The sequence below is a fragment of the Moschus berezovskii genome, chromosome 8, assembly GCF_049115385.1.
Source record: "Moschus berezovskii isolate FMDL1 chromosome 8, NW_MosBer_1.0, whole genome shotgun sequence".
NCBI classification, from domain to species: domain Eukaryota; kingdom Metazoa; phylum Chordata; class Mammalia; order Artiodactyla; family Moschidae; genus Moschus; species Moschus berezovskii.
In genome coordinates, this window is record NC_142467.1 from 60915450 (window position 1) to 60934723 (window position 19274).

Consider the following 19274-nt stretch of genomic DNA (forward strand, 5'->3'; position numbering starts at 1 on the left):
AAGTGACTGACTTTTGTACATTAACCTTGAATCCTACAACTATGCTATAACTTCTTTGTCATTTGCTTTTAAAGCAGAAACCTTCTCAGAGTTTGGTAGCTAAACTTTTTTAGTTTCATGTACTTTCTCTCCTTTGGAGTTTCCTGTATGCTGTTTCCTCGTCCAAAACAATCTCCTTTCTTTCCCTTCAATCTCCACTCCAGGTATACCTTCCTTCATACCTGATTAATGTCTTTAAGGTCCCAGAGAAGTCATGTTTTATGCTGGGAAGCCTTCTCTGACGCTACGAACCTGGGTTAGCTCATCACCCTTCCCCCCACCTCCCTCCTTCTGTGGAAGATAGAATCCCTGCCCTCAAGAGACTTACAATTTGCTTGAAAGACAAACCACAAAAATTATAGTAATAATAAACAAGCATTTAGCTCTGATATAAGGAGTTTACCTAGACTAACTCGTTTAATCCTCACAAATGTGAAGATTGAGAATTAGTGCCCAATACCCTCAGGAACTCTCCTCAGCTTATAAAATAGACTCCAGACACCTTAGGTTGGCATGTAAGCTTTCGACACTGGGGTCTACATCTGCTTTTCCAAGCTAAGCTGGTTTGCTCACTATGCCTTGTTACAGTCTGCACGTTCTTGCCTCTGAACCCTTGTGAATGTTGTTCTTCTTGTTCAGAACGTTCCCTACCCTCTTTGACTTGGGAGAACTTTATCCATCCATCAAGCCCAGCTGTAGTCTCATTCTTCCATGACCACTCCATCCTCCACGGTTCTATAGCACTTGTTTTCCAGACCACTCATTTTTATTATGAACTGAAGACAGTTTATAGGAAGAAAACTTATGGAACACTAGACAGGTAAATCCTTACTGCCCTCTGTAGTCTCTCTGATTTTGGTTGAGAGCCTTGCATAGATGTCTCTGATGTCTCTGCCCTGTTCAATTGCTATATTTTATTTACAATCTTCGTACATTGACATAGCCAACATATTTGTCATTGAAGTGGTTACCAAGTATTCTATGGTATACATTCATTGCTTCTCTTTTAGAGCCCTGTATTGTATATTTTGGGACTTCCCTGGTGGCTCAGATGGTAAAGCGTCTGCCTACAATTTGGGAAACCTGGGTTCGATCCCTGGGTTGGGAAGATCCCCTGGAGAAGGAAATGGCAACCCACTCCAGTACTCTTGCCTGGAGAATCCCATGGATGGAGGAGCCTGGTGGGCTACAGTCCATGAGATCACAAAAAGTTGAACACAACTGAGCAACTTCACTTTCACTTTCACTGTATACTTTAATTCAGTTTTGTTTTCACAAATATTTGCTGTCAAATATGTGCAAGAGATCACGTCTCTTGTCTGTTATTGTGGTAACTGTGAACTCCTGAGACCAGCTTGTCTTCAGAATCACTGTCTTCCCCACTGTGCTTAGCTTGCTTGTACTAGATGCCCTGCTCAGTTGAATCCAACTATCACAAAGCCAGGCATTTAGCCATGTAACACCCCCCACCTCTACCCTGATACGAACTAAACCCATAAGGTCTAAGACGTGGAATAAGAGAGTATACTTTTCACTTTCACACATTGGAGAAGGAAATGGCAACCCACTCCAGTGTTCTTGCCTGGAGAATCCCAGGGACGGGGGAGCCTGGTGGGCTTCCATCTGTGGGGTCACACAGAGTCGGACACGACTGAAGTGACTTAGCAGCAGCAGCAGCAGCAGTACCCTTCTCCAGATGCTTGATGTCGCTAACATTGTATCTCTCATCTTGTCTCCTCCCATGGTCCCTCCTCTCTCCAGAGTATTATTTAGTTACAGAGATTCAGGGAACCTTGAGGACTGTTTTCTCAGGCAGCTAGCTAATGCATACAAGCTAAACATAAGGACCAGGTCCTGGCAAGTGCTTCTTGCTCTTAGTAACACAGGGCCATGTCGTTGATCAGCGGGGTTTGGGGAAGGGAGGGTTAGTGGCCCCATGCCTGCCATTTCTCTTCCCTGTACATGACTTTGAATACAAGCTCGAAATACAGAACTGCTTGCTTAATCTGTACTCATCCTGTAGAAACCTGGCCTGGCTCCTCTGCCCCTGAAAGTAATCATTTCAGAAACACATTGTGATCCCTTCCACAGGCAGAAATAGCTAACTTTAAGCAAAACTTTTATGTGAAAATTTTCTGAGATAGATAAGCTGACAGACACTGGTTGGTTACACTGATTATTTGCTTTACAAAATTATTCACAAAGCATTTCCTTCCAGTAACACAGTCCCATCAAGCACTGAAGTATGTGATTCATTGGCCAACTCTTTAAAACAATGATCTGTGACACTTCCTCCAGTCCCCTCCAGCCTTTCCCCAACTTGCCTTTTGTAAGTTTTCTTTTTTCCCTTCTAGCTATTTATTCAGTGTTTGCTACTGGTTGACCCACCCTGCTATCCTCTTATTCGCAGGAAATCTTTCTCCTCGCTCTTTTCCCATCTACTGTTTTGATCCTTCATGGGCTCTTACCTTGGTGATTTCTTTCCAGCCTCTAAATATAGGTCTCTTCTCACAAGTGCCTGCTTCAGGCTTCCTCTTTTCTGTCTACACTTTTTCCCTAGAAGGCTTGCCTGCCCCTATTTCTTTAAATGATACTTTTCTTTTTTTTATTTTCTTATTTTATTGGAGGCAAATTACCTTACATTAATATATTGGTTGGTTTTGCCATACATTGACATGAATCCACCCCGGGTGTACATGTGTTCCCTTTCTTGAACCCCCCTCCCACCTCCCTCTTCCCCATATCCTCTCTCCAGGTCATCCCTGTGCACCAGCCCCAAGCATCCTGTATCATACGTCGAACCTGGACTGGTGATTCATTTCACATGTGATAATATACATGCTACAATGCCATTCTCCCAAATCATCCCACCTTCACCCTCTCCCGCAGAGTCCCAAAGACTGTTCTATATACCTATGTCTCTTTTGCAGTCTCGTATACAGGGTTAAGGTTACCATCTTTCTAAATTCCATATATATGTGTTAGTATACTGTATTGGTGTTTTTCTTTCTGGCTTACTTCACTCTGTATAATAGGCTCCAATTTCATCCACCTCATTAGAACTGATTCAAATGCATTCTTTTTGATGGCTGAAAAATACTCCATTGTGTATATGTACCAAAGCTTTCTTATCCATTCATCTGCAGATGAACATCTAGGTTGCTTCCATGTCCTGGCTATTATAAACAGTGCTGCAATGAACATTGGAGTACATGTGTCTCTTTCAATTCTGGTTTCCTCGGTGTGTATGCCCAGGAGTGTGATTGCTGGATCATATGGCAGTTCTATTTCCAGTTTTTTGAGGAATCTCCACACTGTTCTCCATAGTGGCTAAACGAGACTTTTCAACAGTGACTCCTCAAACTCTATCTTCAGCGCTGACCTCTTGAGCCCATTCTGGTGCTGCGTTTTCGGATGTCTGCTAGGCACGTCCTGCTGGCAGACTAAATCCAGCCTGTCGAAGCAGATCAAGCAACTCTTGCCCTGTTTCCCCACTTCCATCAGCATGATAGTCTCTGATGTTCATAATCTCGGGGTTTGTCTTCGCTGCTCACTAACCCCATCTTGGACCCTCAGTTTCCTCACCTGTTTTCTGGAGGTGGTAATGCCCTCTCTACCTCACTTAGAGGACAGTATAAAACAAGGTTTGTGGGAACATGTTTCAAGCTGTAAAAGAGTACAGAGAAAAGGTGTAATCATAGTATTGTCATCTTCAGCTTGTTGTGGGTCACTACAATCACTCTGTCACCTTGTATTACCATTTCCTTCATCTTTGTATCTCTCATCCATCCTTTTATCTCAGTTCTTAATATGACCACCAAAGTTTAAACCCTGTCACCCATTGCCTAGCCTAGTTCTGTATTGTTTAATTCAGTGGTTCTCAGACTGCATGCAGCCCACATAAGAATCACTGAGAGGAAATGATGAAAAATGCAATTATAGTCACTCTAACAAGGGCACTGGGACAACTGGCTATCCACATGGGAAAGAATGTATGTGCTTAGTCACTCGGTCATGTCCAACTCTTGGCGACCCCATGGACTGTGACCCACCAAACTCCTCTCTCCATGGGATTTACTAGGCAAGAATACTGGAGTAGGTTGCCATTTTCTTCTCCAATTGGAGAGAATACGTTATACTATATACAAAAATTAGCATGGATCAAAGATAAAAATGTAAGAGCTAAAAATACAAAACTCTTACAAGAAAAAATAGGCATAAATCTTTGTAACCTTGAATTAGGTAATGGTTGTTTTTTTTTTTTAAAGGGGGGGTACCTAAAGCACAAGCAACCAAAGAAAAAAATGATACATTGGAATTCATCAAAATTACAACTTTGTACTTCAAAGACACCATCAAGAAAGTGAAAGACAACCCACTGTTAGGAGAAAATTTTTGCAAGTCATGTATCTGATAAGGGATGCATATCTGTAATATATAAAGAACTCTTACAACTCAATTATAAAAAGATAAATGACCCAATTAAAAATGAGCACAGAATCTGAATAGACATTTCTCCAAAGAAGTTAAACAAATGGCCAATAAGCACCAGAAAAGATGCTCAGTACCAGGTCTCCCACATTGTAGGCAGACGCTTTACCTTCTGAGCCACCAGGGAAGCCCCCGTTATGCATCAGGGAAATGCAAATAAAAACCGCAATGAAATAATGTAATGTTCCCATTGAAATGTATAAGTAGGTGAGTTGTAAGATATATGAATTATATCTCAATGAAGCTACTTTAAAAAAAATAATAGAGCTTCACACCTACTAGGACAGCTAACATCAAAAAGTCAGATAATAGCAAGTGTTGACAAAGATAGAGAAATTGGAAATTTCATAAATGCTGGTGAGCATGTATAATGGTAAAGATGCTTTGGAAAACAGTCTGGTATTTACTCAAAAGGTTAGACAGAGCTACCACATGTCCCAGCAGTCCCACTCCCAGATACGTATATACCCAAGAGAAATTAAAACATACATTCACACAAAAGCATATACACAAATGTTCATAGAAATACTATTCACAATAGCCAGAAAGTAGAAAAAACCCCAAATGACCATCATTCCTTCATCAATGAATACATTAAAAAGTGTAGTATATTTATACAGTGGAATATTATTCAATCATAAAAAGAATGAAGTACGGATACATGCTATAACACGTATGAGCCTTGAAAAACAATATACTAGGTGAAAGAAGCCAGTTACAAAAGACCACATGTTGTATTATTCCATTTATATGAAATGTCTAGAATAGAAGGTTGATCAGTGATTGCCTGGGCTTCAGAGGGTTTCAGAGGATGGGGAAGAGGGGTGCTAAAGAGTACAGGGTTTCTTTGGGGGTGATGAAAGTGCTCTGATACTAATTGTACTGATGGTTACAGAATTCTGTGAATATACACCCCCGACCGCAAACAGTGAAATTTGTACTTTAAATGGGTCATTTGTATGGTATGTGAATTGTCCCAATTAACTTTTTTAAAAAATTTGTTTATTTCCTTATTTTGGGCTGTGCTATATCTTCATTGCTGCACAGGCCCGTCTCCAGTCACAGTGCCTGGGCTCCAGAGCACGCGGGCCTCAGTAGTTACAGTTCACAGGCTCGGAGCACAGGCCTAGTCATTGTGGCATGTGGGCTTAGCTGCTCCTCAGCATGTGGACTCTTCCCAGACTAGCGTTTGAACCTATGTCTCCTGCATTAGCAAGTGAATTCTTTACCACTGAGCCAATGGGGAAATCCCTCAATTAACTTTTAAAAAATATAGTTGTAAGGAAGAAAAATTAGTGGTGGGGACAGGTTGCAGAAAACTCTAAATGCCAAACTGTGGAGTGGTGACTGGATTCTCTAGGGCCAATTTTCTCCAAGTGTGTTTCATATGCCATCTGCATCAGAATAGCTACAAATACCAAGCCTGGCTCCACCCCCGAGACTGTAATTCAGAATGTATTGGATGGGATCAGTACTCCAGTTTGTAGGAAGCACCCCAGGGAGGCTGTAGCAGGTGGCCACAGCCCATTGTGGAAAAGTGCTGCTGTGATCCATCCTGGAAAAGTGCTGCTGTGATCCATCCTGCTGCCTCCAGACTCCTCCTGCTCCATTCTGCCCTGCACATTGCTACCAGATGAGCCTCCAAAAGGAGCACTGAGGTTGGGTCACCTCCTTGCCCAGAAACCCTCTATGTTTTCCCATTCCCTTGGCATGTTCTCCAATAGCTCTGGGCTGCCTGGTCCCCACCCACTTTTCCCAGCCTTCTCTCTCCTGATTCCCCAAGTGTGTCTTTGATGTCAGCCACATTGGGATGGTCATCATTCTCTGAACCCATTCTTCCAGTTCCTGCTCAGTGCCTCTGTCCAGGCTGTCCCATGTTCCAGAAAAGCCTTTCCTATACTTCCATCACATCTTTGCAGTACACACATTACTATGAGTCTTTCATTTTAACTGGCCAGTCATCTGAAATTCACCACATAACCTTTCACAAACTTTTAGGCTGTCATTCTGCTGCCTGTCAATCAGATAACGACACTCAAAGTGTTATAAGGGACATGTGCAGATCCATTGGCACAGCCTGGCATTTGGGAGGAGCAAAGCCACTATGCAGGGAGCGTTGGAGCAGAGCCCCCAAGCATAGGATACAGGTCTGGAGGCAAGTTTGCCTGTGAGGAGCAAACTCCAGGTGACAGACTCTCCTGAGGAGTTCAGTGTCCTCCCTGGTGACCCAGCCATCAGGGGCATGCAGGAGTCACTGTCATATGGATAGGACCTGGGGGGGTCCTGGCCATCACCAAGCCCAACAAGCCTTGGCAGCTCAGCTGGCATCAGCTGCTCCCAATGTCTGGAAACTGCTGGGTTGAATCCTCATCTCAACTGGTGACCTTGAGCAAAAAGTCCCCCCACCCTATTGCCCACCCAGTCACCTCATCCCGCAGCAAGAGAGAGAAGGCTGGAGAGCGGGTTCCAGTCGATTTGGTAATGAGCTCTTAAAAATAAAATGATTGTCAGATAATTATTTTACAGTGCAACAAGAGCCCCCTTGTAACCATTTCAGTAATTACATTAAGCCATTCTATTTGTGAGAAGCTAATAGGAAACAAACCATTAATTAGCATTTTGTCTTTCCTCCCACTGTCCCTTTCCCCTTGAGTTATTGGGGCCTCGCCCTGGGACCAGAGACTGGGAGTGCTACCCATGGGGGTGGAAAACATTAGGAGATACAAGGACCAAGGCTCGCTGGGAGGGAGACAGGGAGAGCAATGAAAGGCATCAGAGTCTTTGTGACTGGTGTAACAGCTTCAAGACCTACCCTGGCCTAGCGCCCACCTGAGTGCTGCCCCGGATGGCTCTGTCGTGGGGTCTGCTCTCATGGGCCGGAGTGGAGCAGCCGCTGAGCAGCAAGCTGAGCCCGTCGTGGGCATGTTCCCAGGGGCCTCAGAGCCTGTGGGTGGGGCGGGCACCTGGGCAAACAGAACTAAGAAACGGGCAGGAATGAATCAAGGACAGCTTAAATATGCAGAAATGCAACTCATACCTCTGGGCAAAAATAATCCCAAACAGAGTTATGTAATGATGGGAGGACTGTGCGAGCAGGGGTGAGGCTGCGAGGCATGATATACACAGATTGGAGTGAATGAGGGAGAGAGATGAGGATGAATCCACAGGAGGATCCCGGGGGATCTGACAGAAACGCTCATCAAGCTGTTGTCTTTAGGGTGGGTGTGCACGTGTGGACATGTGCATTTTGGGGAGGGGGAATCATTCTCTGTGGATCCCTGGAAGGCAGCTAGAAGAAGGCAGCTCTAAGTGGCATGGAGTTCCCGGTCCACAGTGGCCTCAAGGCCACTCCACATGTGTGGGGTCCCTGATCCTGAAGTGGTAGGGACAGGGAAATGGCCAGAGGGCCCAGGTAGGGGTGGAGGGTGTGAAGTATCCTGGCTTCCTTTATACATCAACATCTATCCTCCTATCCCCCGGTCACATCCCACTTCCAATCCTTTCTACTAATTGGAATCTTTCCCTTCCTTTATCGGAAGTGCCTGCCTAGACTGACCACCCCAAGTCACACTGACTTTCCCCAAGGAAATTCCAGGAATTTGTCTGATCCTCTCGTAGGAGACTATCCATGCTGCTGTCCTACGCTGTGATTTTTGTCCGTCTGTGAAAGTGTTATCTTCCCTCTAGACTGCGAACCCATAAGGCCAGGTCCTTTGTGTCCTGTGGTGACCAGTACCGTGCCTGCCACAGAGCAGGTGCTGAGCAAGCAATGTCTGACTCCAGGGAGCAGACAGACACAAAGCAGCAGAGACACAAAGGCTCTGGTGGAGACCCCCTTAGGCGGCCGAGCTATTGAAGCCACTGGCCACAAGGTGAACCCCAGAGACTAGGGGCTGAGTGGGTGCTGTTGGGCTGATTTGGGGGGCAGACTGTGTATAAAATGACATAAAGGAAGCTCTTGGCTGGACATCATTCAGAACCCAGAACAATGTAGGTAATTAGACAAAGGCTTGCGGTAGGCAGTTCACTGACCACAGTTTTCAGAAGCCACCGCCTCAGAGATGGTGGGAGAAGGAGTCAGATTTATCAGAAGCCTGGGTGTGACTGGGACAGGCCGTCAGAAACAGATTCGGGGGTGAGGATGGGCGCAAGAGGGCTACTGAAGCACACCTTCCTCCTCATGGTTGTCATTGTCGTGGTGGTGGGAGGATGAGGGTGAGTCAGTGCTGTGGTCTGCAGTCTTAGGAAGACTGCAAGGAATTCTGCGGCAAGCAATGGCCTGGGCAGGTGCTCAGAGCTCCTGAGGCCATGCAGGTGCGCACTGGTTCCCATGGGGATCCCTATATACACCCATGGGCTGGGCTTACAAGAGTAGAATTTTCCAGCAGCCAATGGTTGATCTTCTGAAGATAGGAGGGAGGCTGCTGTAGGGACAAGGAATGAAGTTCCCAGGGATGGGAACATATCTGGAGACTTAGCTCTTCTCTGAAGGTTTATTGCTAGAATGGCCCTTGGAGAGCATTTTGACTTCCATTCCACAGACAAGCAGACATTGAGGCCCAAAAGGTAAATATGACTTTTCCTGGGGCCACCAGGAAGAAAACTGGTCAGGCTGAAAAGAGAACTCAGGTTTCCTGGCCTTCTCTTGACATCGCATCTACTTGGAATTTGTAGACCTTGCTTCTGAGTGAATTATGGTATTCACAGGGTGCTCCAAGGGTCAAGAAGAGCCTAGACGTTTTCATTGTTTTTATGGTTAGTGTGAGGACTTCCATAAGCTGTGACCAGGGGCTCTGAGGAGAAGGAAAAGGGTGATTTGGGATAGGAAGAAGAAAGAGGACAGGGCCAGTGTTGTGTCTTCAGGATCCTTGAGACCCACCACAGCCACTGTGAAATTAGCATCTGTGAAGCTGTCCTTTGGGAATCCCCAAGAGGGCTGAATCTGACATGCAAAACAGCACCCAGACCAGAGCAGGGAGGCTGGGCTGTGGTCCCAACAGCAGCTAGGTTTGGGGTGGCAGAGCTAGGCTGGGCAGGGCTAGGTTAGGCAGGGCTAAGAGAGAGAAGAGAATTTTTTGCCTCCAGGCTCATAAATGCCTATATTGGGCAAGGCCTCTTGTTTCCTTGGGTGGTGACCAGGAGCCTCTCCAAATTTACTAGCCTGGCTCAGATTGTCTCCCTCAACCTAGAAAGGGACTGCAACTTTCTAGATGAGCCCTCTCAGTCCTCAAGGGCCTGGGAATAGTCTCTGGCTCCTCCAGCCTGACCTCCCAGAGGAGACAGAGACACGTGAACCTATTCTATCTAAGAAGGCTGGCTCCTCATTCATTACCCGTGCTGCACCAGAACAGGATCTGCAGGGTCGGGACAATTACTTCTGGGAGTACTTACTCTCATTGGCTGCTGATCCACACAGTCATCGTGTCCCCCAGATGGTGTAGACAGCAGCTAAGCCCTTGTGCATGGTCTCCACAGTCCCCAGGCCAGCAGGTGAACCATTATGTCATTATATAAATAAACTTTGTACATTCACAGGCCTCGGTGTGTAAGTGCCAGTTATTATTATTGCTGTGTAATTACACAGTTAGCTTGAAGAAGGAGGCAAGCGGAAGGACTGAATCACCCCCCACACACACACCCTGGGAACGGTAGACAAGCTCCCCCATTTCACCCCTGGGAGAAGTGTGGCTCTGGGTCACATGAGATGAAGCACCAGAGTCTCCCAGGTGTTTCCAGGCAAACAGGCAATTTGCCCCCAGGCTGTGCCCTGGAAGAGGCTGACAGTAGGAATCCAGGACCTCCCGACCTCCCGCCGTAGGGCCTGATACCCATACCCCAGGCTTTGTGCTCGCCCACGACTCCCTCCACAGCAGAATGGAGGGGCTACAGTTAACAACTCAGGGCTTCTGCCAGGCCAAGAGGACACAGAAGGAAAGGGCTGAGGGACAGTGTGCAGTTGGGAGAAGGGCCTGTGACCAGTTACCTCCCTTCCCTATCATCAGACTGGTGCCACTCACCTGTCTGCTACCAGCCACTCCCCTCTTGCTGGCAAGCATGGAACCCTTAGGTTCCTCACTCAGGGGACCTCTCAAGATCATCTAGTCCAATCTCCTGCCATCCAGATGGGAAGACAGGCCAGAGAGGGAAAGAGACCTGCCCAGGGGCACCCCAGGAGGTCCCCAGGGGACACTGGAAGTGGCAGCTGGCTGGCCTCCCTGCAGCCCCATGCTTCTTCATCGTCTTGGTCACCCTCCCCCCGCTACCCCCCTCATCACTGGGCTGCTCCAGTTTCTTACTTCCTCTCTCCATCCTGCTCCGAGCCCTGCCCAGGCCTGCCTGTCGCCTCACCTCTCCCCTGGTTTACTCTCCCATTGCTGCCTCGTCTTTCTTCTCCCGGCCCCTGGAGCCAGGGGAGTCTCCCCACCCTCTCTTTGGCCAGTGCTTTCTTCCCTCTCCTGGGCCCTCCCAGCTTGTCCTGGGACTCCTCCTGGGTTGGGCTTGCCCCTTTCCTTCTGCCTCCTCTCTCAAGAGGGGTTGAAAGGAAGGATGAACTCCTGGGCAGGGAGCATGAACTCTCTCCTGGCTTTGGGACTGGGTGGGCTGAGGCAGGAAGCGGCTTCTAAATGATGGGAGTAGAAGCAGAGGTACCCACCCAGAAGCCGCCACAGCCAGGCCCAGCTCAGGCTCTGGAACAGCTGACCTGTGGTCCCCCCAGGGGCTGAGGGCAAGGGGACAGGTCACAAGGGCATGATGGGAGGCGTGGCCTTGTACCTTGGCACCATTGGCGCCGGCCTTTGAGCCTCAGGAGCTGTGGAAAGGCTGGGCCCTTTACAAATGTCCTCATTTCTAGGTCAGAAATGAATTTCCTCATCCACTTAGTAGAATCTCTGTGAGAAAGGCCTGTGGGCCTTTTTTTTTTTTTCTGAGCAGAAACCAACTCTTGTTCAGAACATCACAGTGTAAGAGGACTGGTTTGGAGCCTGGGTGGGATTGAAGACTGATTTCAATCTCTCTGCAGTACTGGGGCTCAGAAGAGCTCATGTACATCGGTGTAGATCTAAGTGTGTGTGCTGAGTTGTGGTTTAGTCACTAAATTGTGTCCAACTCTTTGCGACCCCATGGACTCTGGCCTGCCTGGCTTCTCTGCCCATGGGCTTTTCCAGACAAGAATACTTGAGTGGGTTGCCATTTCCTACTCCAGGGGATCTTCCCAACCCAGAGGTCAAACTCATATCTCCTGCATTGGCAGGTGGATTCTTTACCACTGAGCCACCAGGGAAGCCCCAGTGTGCTGAGTGGGCAGGCACAATTCAGAGGGGAATAGCCAGGGTTTACAGGGCTGTAAACCCTGTATGTGTATGGCTCCAGAGGCATTCTTACCTGGCAATGGAGTGCTTTTCTGCACTTTTCTTGGGTCTCTTAATCCCTCCATCTCCCAGGTTCTAGTGGTTTTCCCAGACTGGGAGTAGGGGTATGGTGGTGAGATCTGGGGGCACTTCTTCCCATTTTGTAGCCTGAGTCCCTGGTGATCTGGAAACTGACCTGCTTAGAGGAACCTAATCTCGGGGCAAAACTGAGCCCAAGTTCAGGTGTCCTAACCTCTGACCCAGGCCCTTTTGTCCAGACCATGAAGCTCTTCTCTTTGGCTGCCTAGTTCTCTGCAGGCTGTTAGAGAGGTGGAGGCATGAGTGAGCTTGTATGTGAGAGAAGAAATCGGTTGTGGTTTACAGAGATGCTGAAGCTGCAGGCCCAGTGCAGCTTCTGAGAGAGGCACTCACTGGGCTTGGTGGGCTGGGACTGGGTCCCCGGCATTCCTCAGGGCACACCTGGCTCCAGTCAGGATCCCACTGTCTCTCAAAGTCATGGGGTAACGGGCTCGCCTCCCGGGTGACTGGGAAACTCTCCGGTCCTGCAGGGAGTGGCATATTGATCTGTTTCCTCCTCTGGCAGCCTCACTGGGTGGGGAGTGAGTGAGAGGAGCCTCGTGACTTTGAGGCACTAACATAGGGGTGGCTGAGAGTAAGGGTAGCTTCATCTTCTCCAAGGACTTTTAACTCCCATGCAAGCTCAGGGCTGGCTCAGGGGCGCCCTTTCTAGGGCTGGAGGTGGCCTTAAGGAAGTGCAGCAGGCTCTCCATGGCCTGAGATCACTGGACAACCTGCCAAGCATTGAGTCCAAGGGGAGGGGTCTCAGTCCCCACTGAGACCCCGCTTCAAGAGAACGCTACCGGTAATCCTTTTGGAGCCCCAAAGTCTCAGGTGGAGGAAGGGGTAGTATTTTTCCCCCCTTTTCACTCAAAGGCATTTTTGCACATGACTCAAACAAGTCTAAACTTTGCTGAACTTCAAAGTTTGCCCATGGCACAGCCTCAAAGTGGAGGGGAAAATGTTAAAAAGAAAAAAAAAGTTTGTAAGCCAGTTAAACATTGTGTTGTTGCTCCTTAAAGGAATTGAATTAACTTGTTATGTTACTATTAGTGTCCCATTGTGAAACCAGGGTGGGGGAAAGGCTTCTTCGCTGGGTGATTGGTCTCTCGGCCCATCCCCAGGTTCGGCTCGCTCCCACATGAGGTTGTACTGGGCATTGCACAACCTGTGGTAAGAGGAAGGAGTTCCCATGGCAACAGGTCTGGCTCCCAGGGTCATGTTCAGGCTCCTGGCAGGAGCCCTGGTCCAGATGAAGGTGGCGGGGAGTGGTGTTCCTCTGCAAAATGGAGATAATGGTAGACTTACTTCATAGTGTTGTTGTGAAGGATTAAGTGAGTTGGTACTGTAAATTTAGCTATTCTTACTACTGCTCCTTTCACTGCCTTTGCCCCCTGGGTCAAGCCCCCCACCCCTTACCTCCGTTCCGTTCCGTCGCTCAGTCGTGTCCGACTCTTTGCGACCCCGTGGTCTGTAGCCTACCAGGCTTCTCCGTCCATGGGATTCTCCAGGCAAGAATACTGGAGTGGGTTACCGTTTCCTTCTCCAGGGGATCTTCCCAACCCAGGGATCGAACCCGGGTCTCCCGCATTGGAGGCAGATGCTCTAACCTCTGAGCCACCAGGGAAGCCCACCCCTTACCTAACCCTCACAATATTTAGAGCCTGACACTTAGTCTAGCTGCTGCTGCTGCTGCTAAGTCACTTCAGTCGTGTCCGACTCTGTGTGACCCCATAGACGGAAGCCCACCAGGCTCCCCTGTCCCTGGGATTCTCCAGGCAAGAACACTGGAGTGGGTTGCCATTTCCTTCTCCAATGTGTGAAAGTGAAAAGTGAAAGTGAAGTCGCTCAGTCGTGTCCGACCCTTAGCGACCCCACAGACTGCAGCCTACCAGGCTCCTCCATCCATGGGATTTTCTAGGCAATAGTACTGGAGTGGCTTGCCATTGCCTTCTCCGTTGGTCTAGCTGGCTCTATATAATAAAGGTAGTTAATGGTTGACCTGCTTAACAGGTTCCCTTGTCTCCATTCCCTTCCCCTGTCCATCCATCCTGCACACTCCATTCAGATTAATTTCTCTAATTCACATTATCTCAAAAAAATTTTCTTTGTCAGTGAATTCCTCTCTTCTTTACAAAAACTTCAGTCCGGCAGTCAGGGCGCATCTCTGGCCTGAGCGCACAAGCAGGGTAGTGGAATGGGGAGGAGCACAAGCCCCTATGAAAGGGGCTCTGAGTCCTTGCTGTGCAGCGTCCCAGTCACATGACTTGGAATGAGTAATCTCATCATTCCTGGTCTTTGTTCTGTCTACTGTAAAGCAGGGATAATGACTGAACCTACCTCACTGGGAGCGTGGTGGAGATTACAAGAAATAACGTGCATAACGCTGTGAGCTCTGGTGTACACTAGGTGCCCGGTGTTTGCTGTATTCATGACTCGTAGCTCACATCAACCTGGTCTGGTCACGGTGCCTGGAGACTGCTTCCCTTAAGTCTTTGCCATATCTCACCCATTGGAACCCCTTACCTGCAGCCCATTGAAATCTCCCCACCTTGGAAGACCTTCTTCAAACCCCACTTCCCTCAGCAGCACACATGGATACCCCAGCCTGTGAAGAGTGCTCATGCCTCTTGCCGTTGCCGTGGCATTGCTGACTCTGTCACGCATCCATACCGAGCCATGAGAGCTCTGGCTGCAGGCTCCCACTTGGAGGCACATTGTCTTGCTGCTGCCTTTGGCCTTTGTTCACTAATGGGAGGGGGTCACTCATCTGACCCCCAGGGAGGCACCCACCTCTTCCCATGGACTAGGTCCTGGGCTTGCAGCCCTAAAGGAGCCCAACTCTAGCTGGGGAGACAGGTAGAAACTGAAAACAATACAAAGTGATGTGCTCTTCCAGAGATACACAGAAAGCACTAGGAAGCAGAGAATCGAATGACTGCCCTCTCCCACCCCTCACAAACTGTGCTTACAAACTTTCGGAAACGGACCATTGCTCTTAGAATAAACCCTGGTGCCATTACTGGGTCTGCAGTACCCTGTTCGATCTGACCCCTGCTTGCCTCCTCCCCAGGCTCCTTCTACACATGTGTCACCCCCACACTCCCTGTGTACACACACACTTGCCTTTCGTGCAGATACACACACCCTATGCACACACTCCAACGCGTACAACCATACACATGCTCATACACACCTGTCAGCACACTGACTGTCTCTTGGTTTCGCAAAGGTACAAAAGCTCCTTCCTGCCCCACAACCAGTGGATGTACTGCTGCTTCTGCCAGGAATGCTCTTTCCCACCTCCCTTTAGTCCAGCCAACTCCACTCATTCCTTGAATCCCAGTTTAAATATTTCCTAGGGAAAGACTTCCCTCACTACAATCTGTTTCCTCTATCAACCAGTAGGTCAACATGTAGAAATATTTGTTGACCCAGTGGCTCCTCAGTATTTAACACAAATTTTAATTAATTCATTATTTGTGTAATTAGTTGTTTGTCCATCCTCACCAAGACTGTAATCTTCATGTAGGTAGGCCCATGTTTGGTTTGCTCACAGCCAATCTCCAGCACATCACCCTGGGCCTGAAACACAATAAGCCTTACTACATATTTGCTAAATGATTGAATAGAGGGGTTGGCCAGGCCAGGGCAGGCAGGGAGGAAGGGGGGAAGGCCATTCTTGGAAGAGAGATTAGTCCATGCAAAGATATGGAGAGGAGACAATATGGTGTGTTTGACTTGTAAGTAAATGTGGCTGGGGTGCAGGATTAGAGGCTAGAAGGCTTTGAGCTGTGGCCCAATGGAATTGGGCTTTGTATATCAATCACGAGCTTAGGTTTAACCCAGAGGCAATAGAAAGCGAAGTGATCTGGTTTGTGTTTTAGCAGGCTCACTCTGATGGCCTTGACGAGGTCAGAACTGAAAGAGCAAGACTTCGAGAAAAGAGACCAGAGTCTGTGGGACAGGAGGAGAGAGTAAACTGAGTCAGTAACCAGGTGGCTGGGGAGGGATGGGTGTAAATGCCACCTTGGAAGCTGAATGAATGGGTCGGGGTTTAGAGCAGGAGTGAGACCTGGACTCTGGCTCTGCCCCAAACCCCAGGCTGCCCACGTCTCAGAGAGCAGTTCTCCCTGAATTGAAGTGAGTGTTCCCTGAACCTCAGGTGGGATGTGGAAGGAGGGAGATCTCATACATTTGGTCTTCCCAGAGCTGGCTCCCAATGGGACAGGCTTGAGTTCCCAAGAGCCCTAGGACATCAGCCATCTGCGTGGGCACTGCCTGCATCTTCTCTCTTTCTATGTCCACCCCCTCCCACTCCCCCAATGCCGCCCCCCCTCCCCATTTGGCCTCAAGGTCTGGTCAGGCCCCCAGGCAGCCCTGGAGCCTCAGAGTCTCTGGCCTTGACCCAGAGTCCTAGCCTGCTCCAGGCTATCCTAAGGAGGACACTGTCCAGGGAAGCCTTGGGACCCTCTCCTGAGGAGGCAGAGGACTGGCTGAGATGATCTTTGACTCGGATTCCAGTTGGGATGGCTGTAAGGGGACACCTCAGGCAGAGCGAGGCAAACCGCAGGCTCAGGCTTTCTGGGAGCCAGAAGAGGGAGAGCCTCTGCTATGTAACCCTTTCAGCACCACGCCCAGGCAGGAGGCAGGACGCTGTCCTTTCTGACAGCTCTCGAACTTTGGCTTGGGAGAGGTGTGCTGCCAGGGAGTGGGGATTCCAGTGTCTGAATTCACTGTTTCTGGACTTGAAAAAAAAAGCCAGCTGGTGCCGGCAGTCTGGGCTGTCAGTATGTGTGGGAGGGGACGCTACTAGCCACCTGGGACACCCAGGTTTCTCTGACTGCAGCCTGCCCCTGGGCCACAGACCCCTGCAGCCAGGCACAAATGGTAGCTCCATAAAAGGTCTTCCCCTACTCTGGTGGTGTCCTAGGGGCTTACAACCATACCTTCAGTGATGGGGAGGCACAGGCAAACTGCCCTTCAGGTGGGGTGGGAGAGCGGGCCGGTGGGGGGCACTGAAGCAGTGGAGACAGACTGCAAAAAGCAGGAGCTCTTCCGACTCCGCGGGGCTGGCCAGCGGGCTTCATTTCGGTCCCTTCCTGGGCCCTGCTCTCGCTGTCTCCCCACCCCCATGCTGTCCTCAGCCTGGCCCTCGCTGGGGGATCTCTACTCCCCCTCCTCAGTCCTGGCTCAGGCCCCCAGCCCAGCTCCAGCCCTCTCTCCTGGCGAGGAGGTCGTGGTGCTTCCTTTGGGCGCCGGTCCTGCCTCCCGCGGTGGGCCCCGGGAGGGGTCCAGGGCCAGACCCGACTGCCTACAGCCCCCCGCAGCCGGGGCGGGTTGGAGGGGGCGGATGAGGGCGTTGGGCGCGGGAGGGGAAGAGTTAAGGCTCGCCGCTCCCCTCCCCGGGAGGGTGTGACCGCCTATAAGAAGGGCGCCGCGCTCGGCGCTGGGGCTGCAGGCGGCGGGGGCGCAGCGCGGCTGCGGAGAGCTCTGGCAGTCCCCGCCTCCCGCGCCTCGCACGCCTCACAGCGGTCCCACTGGCCGGGACCCGGGACAGAATGTCGGAGTCCAAGAGGAGGGGCCGAGGCCGAGACCCTAAGCACCGAGAGGGGAGGAAGCGGGAGCGCAAGCAGGAGCTCCTACCCGGGGAGGAAGGTAGGGCACTACCTCGGCGCACCCAGACACCCCATTTCCCTGGGAGAAACCTGCCGCCCGCTCACCCGCCCGCAGCGCCACTCGCGAGTCCGGGACTGGACGAGCGGCCGCTGAGGTGACAGGCACCCTGCCCGCGTGCACGCGGGTCTCTGCGGCTGGGCAGGCAAGGGACTGCGCGCCGGAACCGGTCGGTGCCTGGGAGCGCCTGTCCGCCGGCCGCGGGGTCTTGACGGAGGGGGCGGGAAGGAGGCACGACTCGCGCGGACCGGCCTGCAGGGGAGAAGCCCGCAGCGAGCAAAGTGGGGCTGGGAGCGATGGCCGATGGCCGAAAGACCGCGGACTGGCAGCCGCTGACGGGGCTGGCCCGGCTGCAGCGCTCAGGGAGCTGTCACTGCCTTCCCGTCCTCAAAGTGTGCTCAGGGCTAGCTCCCACCCATGTGCCACACCTCCAGGAGTTCTGCTCAGCCATTGGAGCAGGGGCAGCTGCGCCTGCCAGCTCTTGAGAAGGGATGCCCTGTCCGGCAGAGCCCCAGGGAATAGAGAGCCACTGCTTCTGTGACAGGAATTTTCCTTTAGATTTGGACCAGGCATCAGGCAGTTGTGCCCCTTTAGCCTTCAGGAGAGTGACTGCCTTGGTTTCTGGGAGGTGAGAAGGTGCTCTCAGCAGAGCCTGTGCTGAGACCCATGTTGGTGGCCTCCCTGGGCAGCTGCAGGGTGAAGGAGGGGCCCATTCAGTGACTGGTCTTGGGCTTCTCAGGGCTGGGCTTAAGGTGTGCACATCCTTCCCTCCAGGATTAGGCTTGCATTATTGGGGCGCTGTTGGGAAACCTCGGATTCTCGCTTCATTTTTGGTTCTTCAGGCCAGCATTTTATTAATGCCTATGTTGTACTAGTCAGCAGGCCAGGTGTATTCAAATGGTTCATCTCCATTGACTCCTCATGATGAGCCTGGGGGTGGGTGATCCTAGCCCCATTTTACAGAGGGAGCAACTGAGGCTTATTGAGGTTGGAGTCACAAAGTAAGTTCCAAAGAAAGGTCTTGGGCTTCAAATCAGCATTCCTGAACCATGATGCCCATTTTACTGGATCTCTGTCCCTCACTGGGTTCCTGCCAGAGCTACAACATAAAACTGTCATCAAAAGAGCGCTGGATTGGGAGATGGGAAGCTTCAACTGTGGTTGAGAATTTGGCCAAATTACTTTCCTTTTCTGAATTTCTGTGTAATGAAGGAGAAGGGGCAGCAAGGTACCTTCTGAGGTCTCTTATTGGGAAGAGTCTAGGAGTTAAATACTGCCTTCAGCCCAGTAGAGAGAAGAAACTGCTGCTGCTGCTGCTAAGTCGCTACAGTCGTGTTCGACTCTGTGCGACCCCATAGACGGCAGCCCACCAGGCTCTGCCATCCCTGGGATTCTCCAGGCAAGAACACTGGAGTGGGTTGCCATTTCCTTCTCCAAGAGAGAAGAAACTAAGGGAAGTTAAAGCCCTGTCTGTGTTCTCTTGAACAAAGAAACTAAGGGAAGTTAAAGCCCTGTCTGTGTTCTCTTGAACAAAGCCTCTTGGCCCATTTCTGCTGGACAACTGTGTCTGGGAGTCCTCCGTAAGGTAATGGACATTGTGGGTCTGCCCTAATGGTACTAATGTGAGGCAGCTTAAGCTCAGTG

At 50.2% G+C, this 19274-nt stretch overlaps 1 protein-coding gene across 2 annotated transcripts in view; it reads left to right on the plus strand.

The window, feature by feature from the left end:
• NRG2 (neuregulin 2) overlaps positions 1 to 19274 on the plus strand; it is a 201196-nt gene that overhangs the window by 120938 nt on the left and 60984 nt on the right. The window contains exon 1 of one of the 2 annotated variants that reach the window (XM_088838632.1): positions 17423 to 17612. The exons of the other annotated variant lie outside the window; for it this stretch is intronic. Coding sequence (XP_088694758.1) covers positions 17516 to 17612 — 97 coding nt within the window. The 5' untranslated portion in view covers positions 17423 to 17515. Of the gene's footprint in view, positions 1 to 17422; positions 17613 to 19274 lie in introns of those variants that run through there. 2 annotated transcript variants of the gene reach the window in all.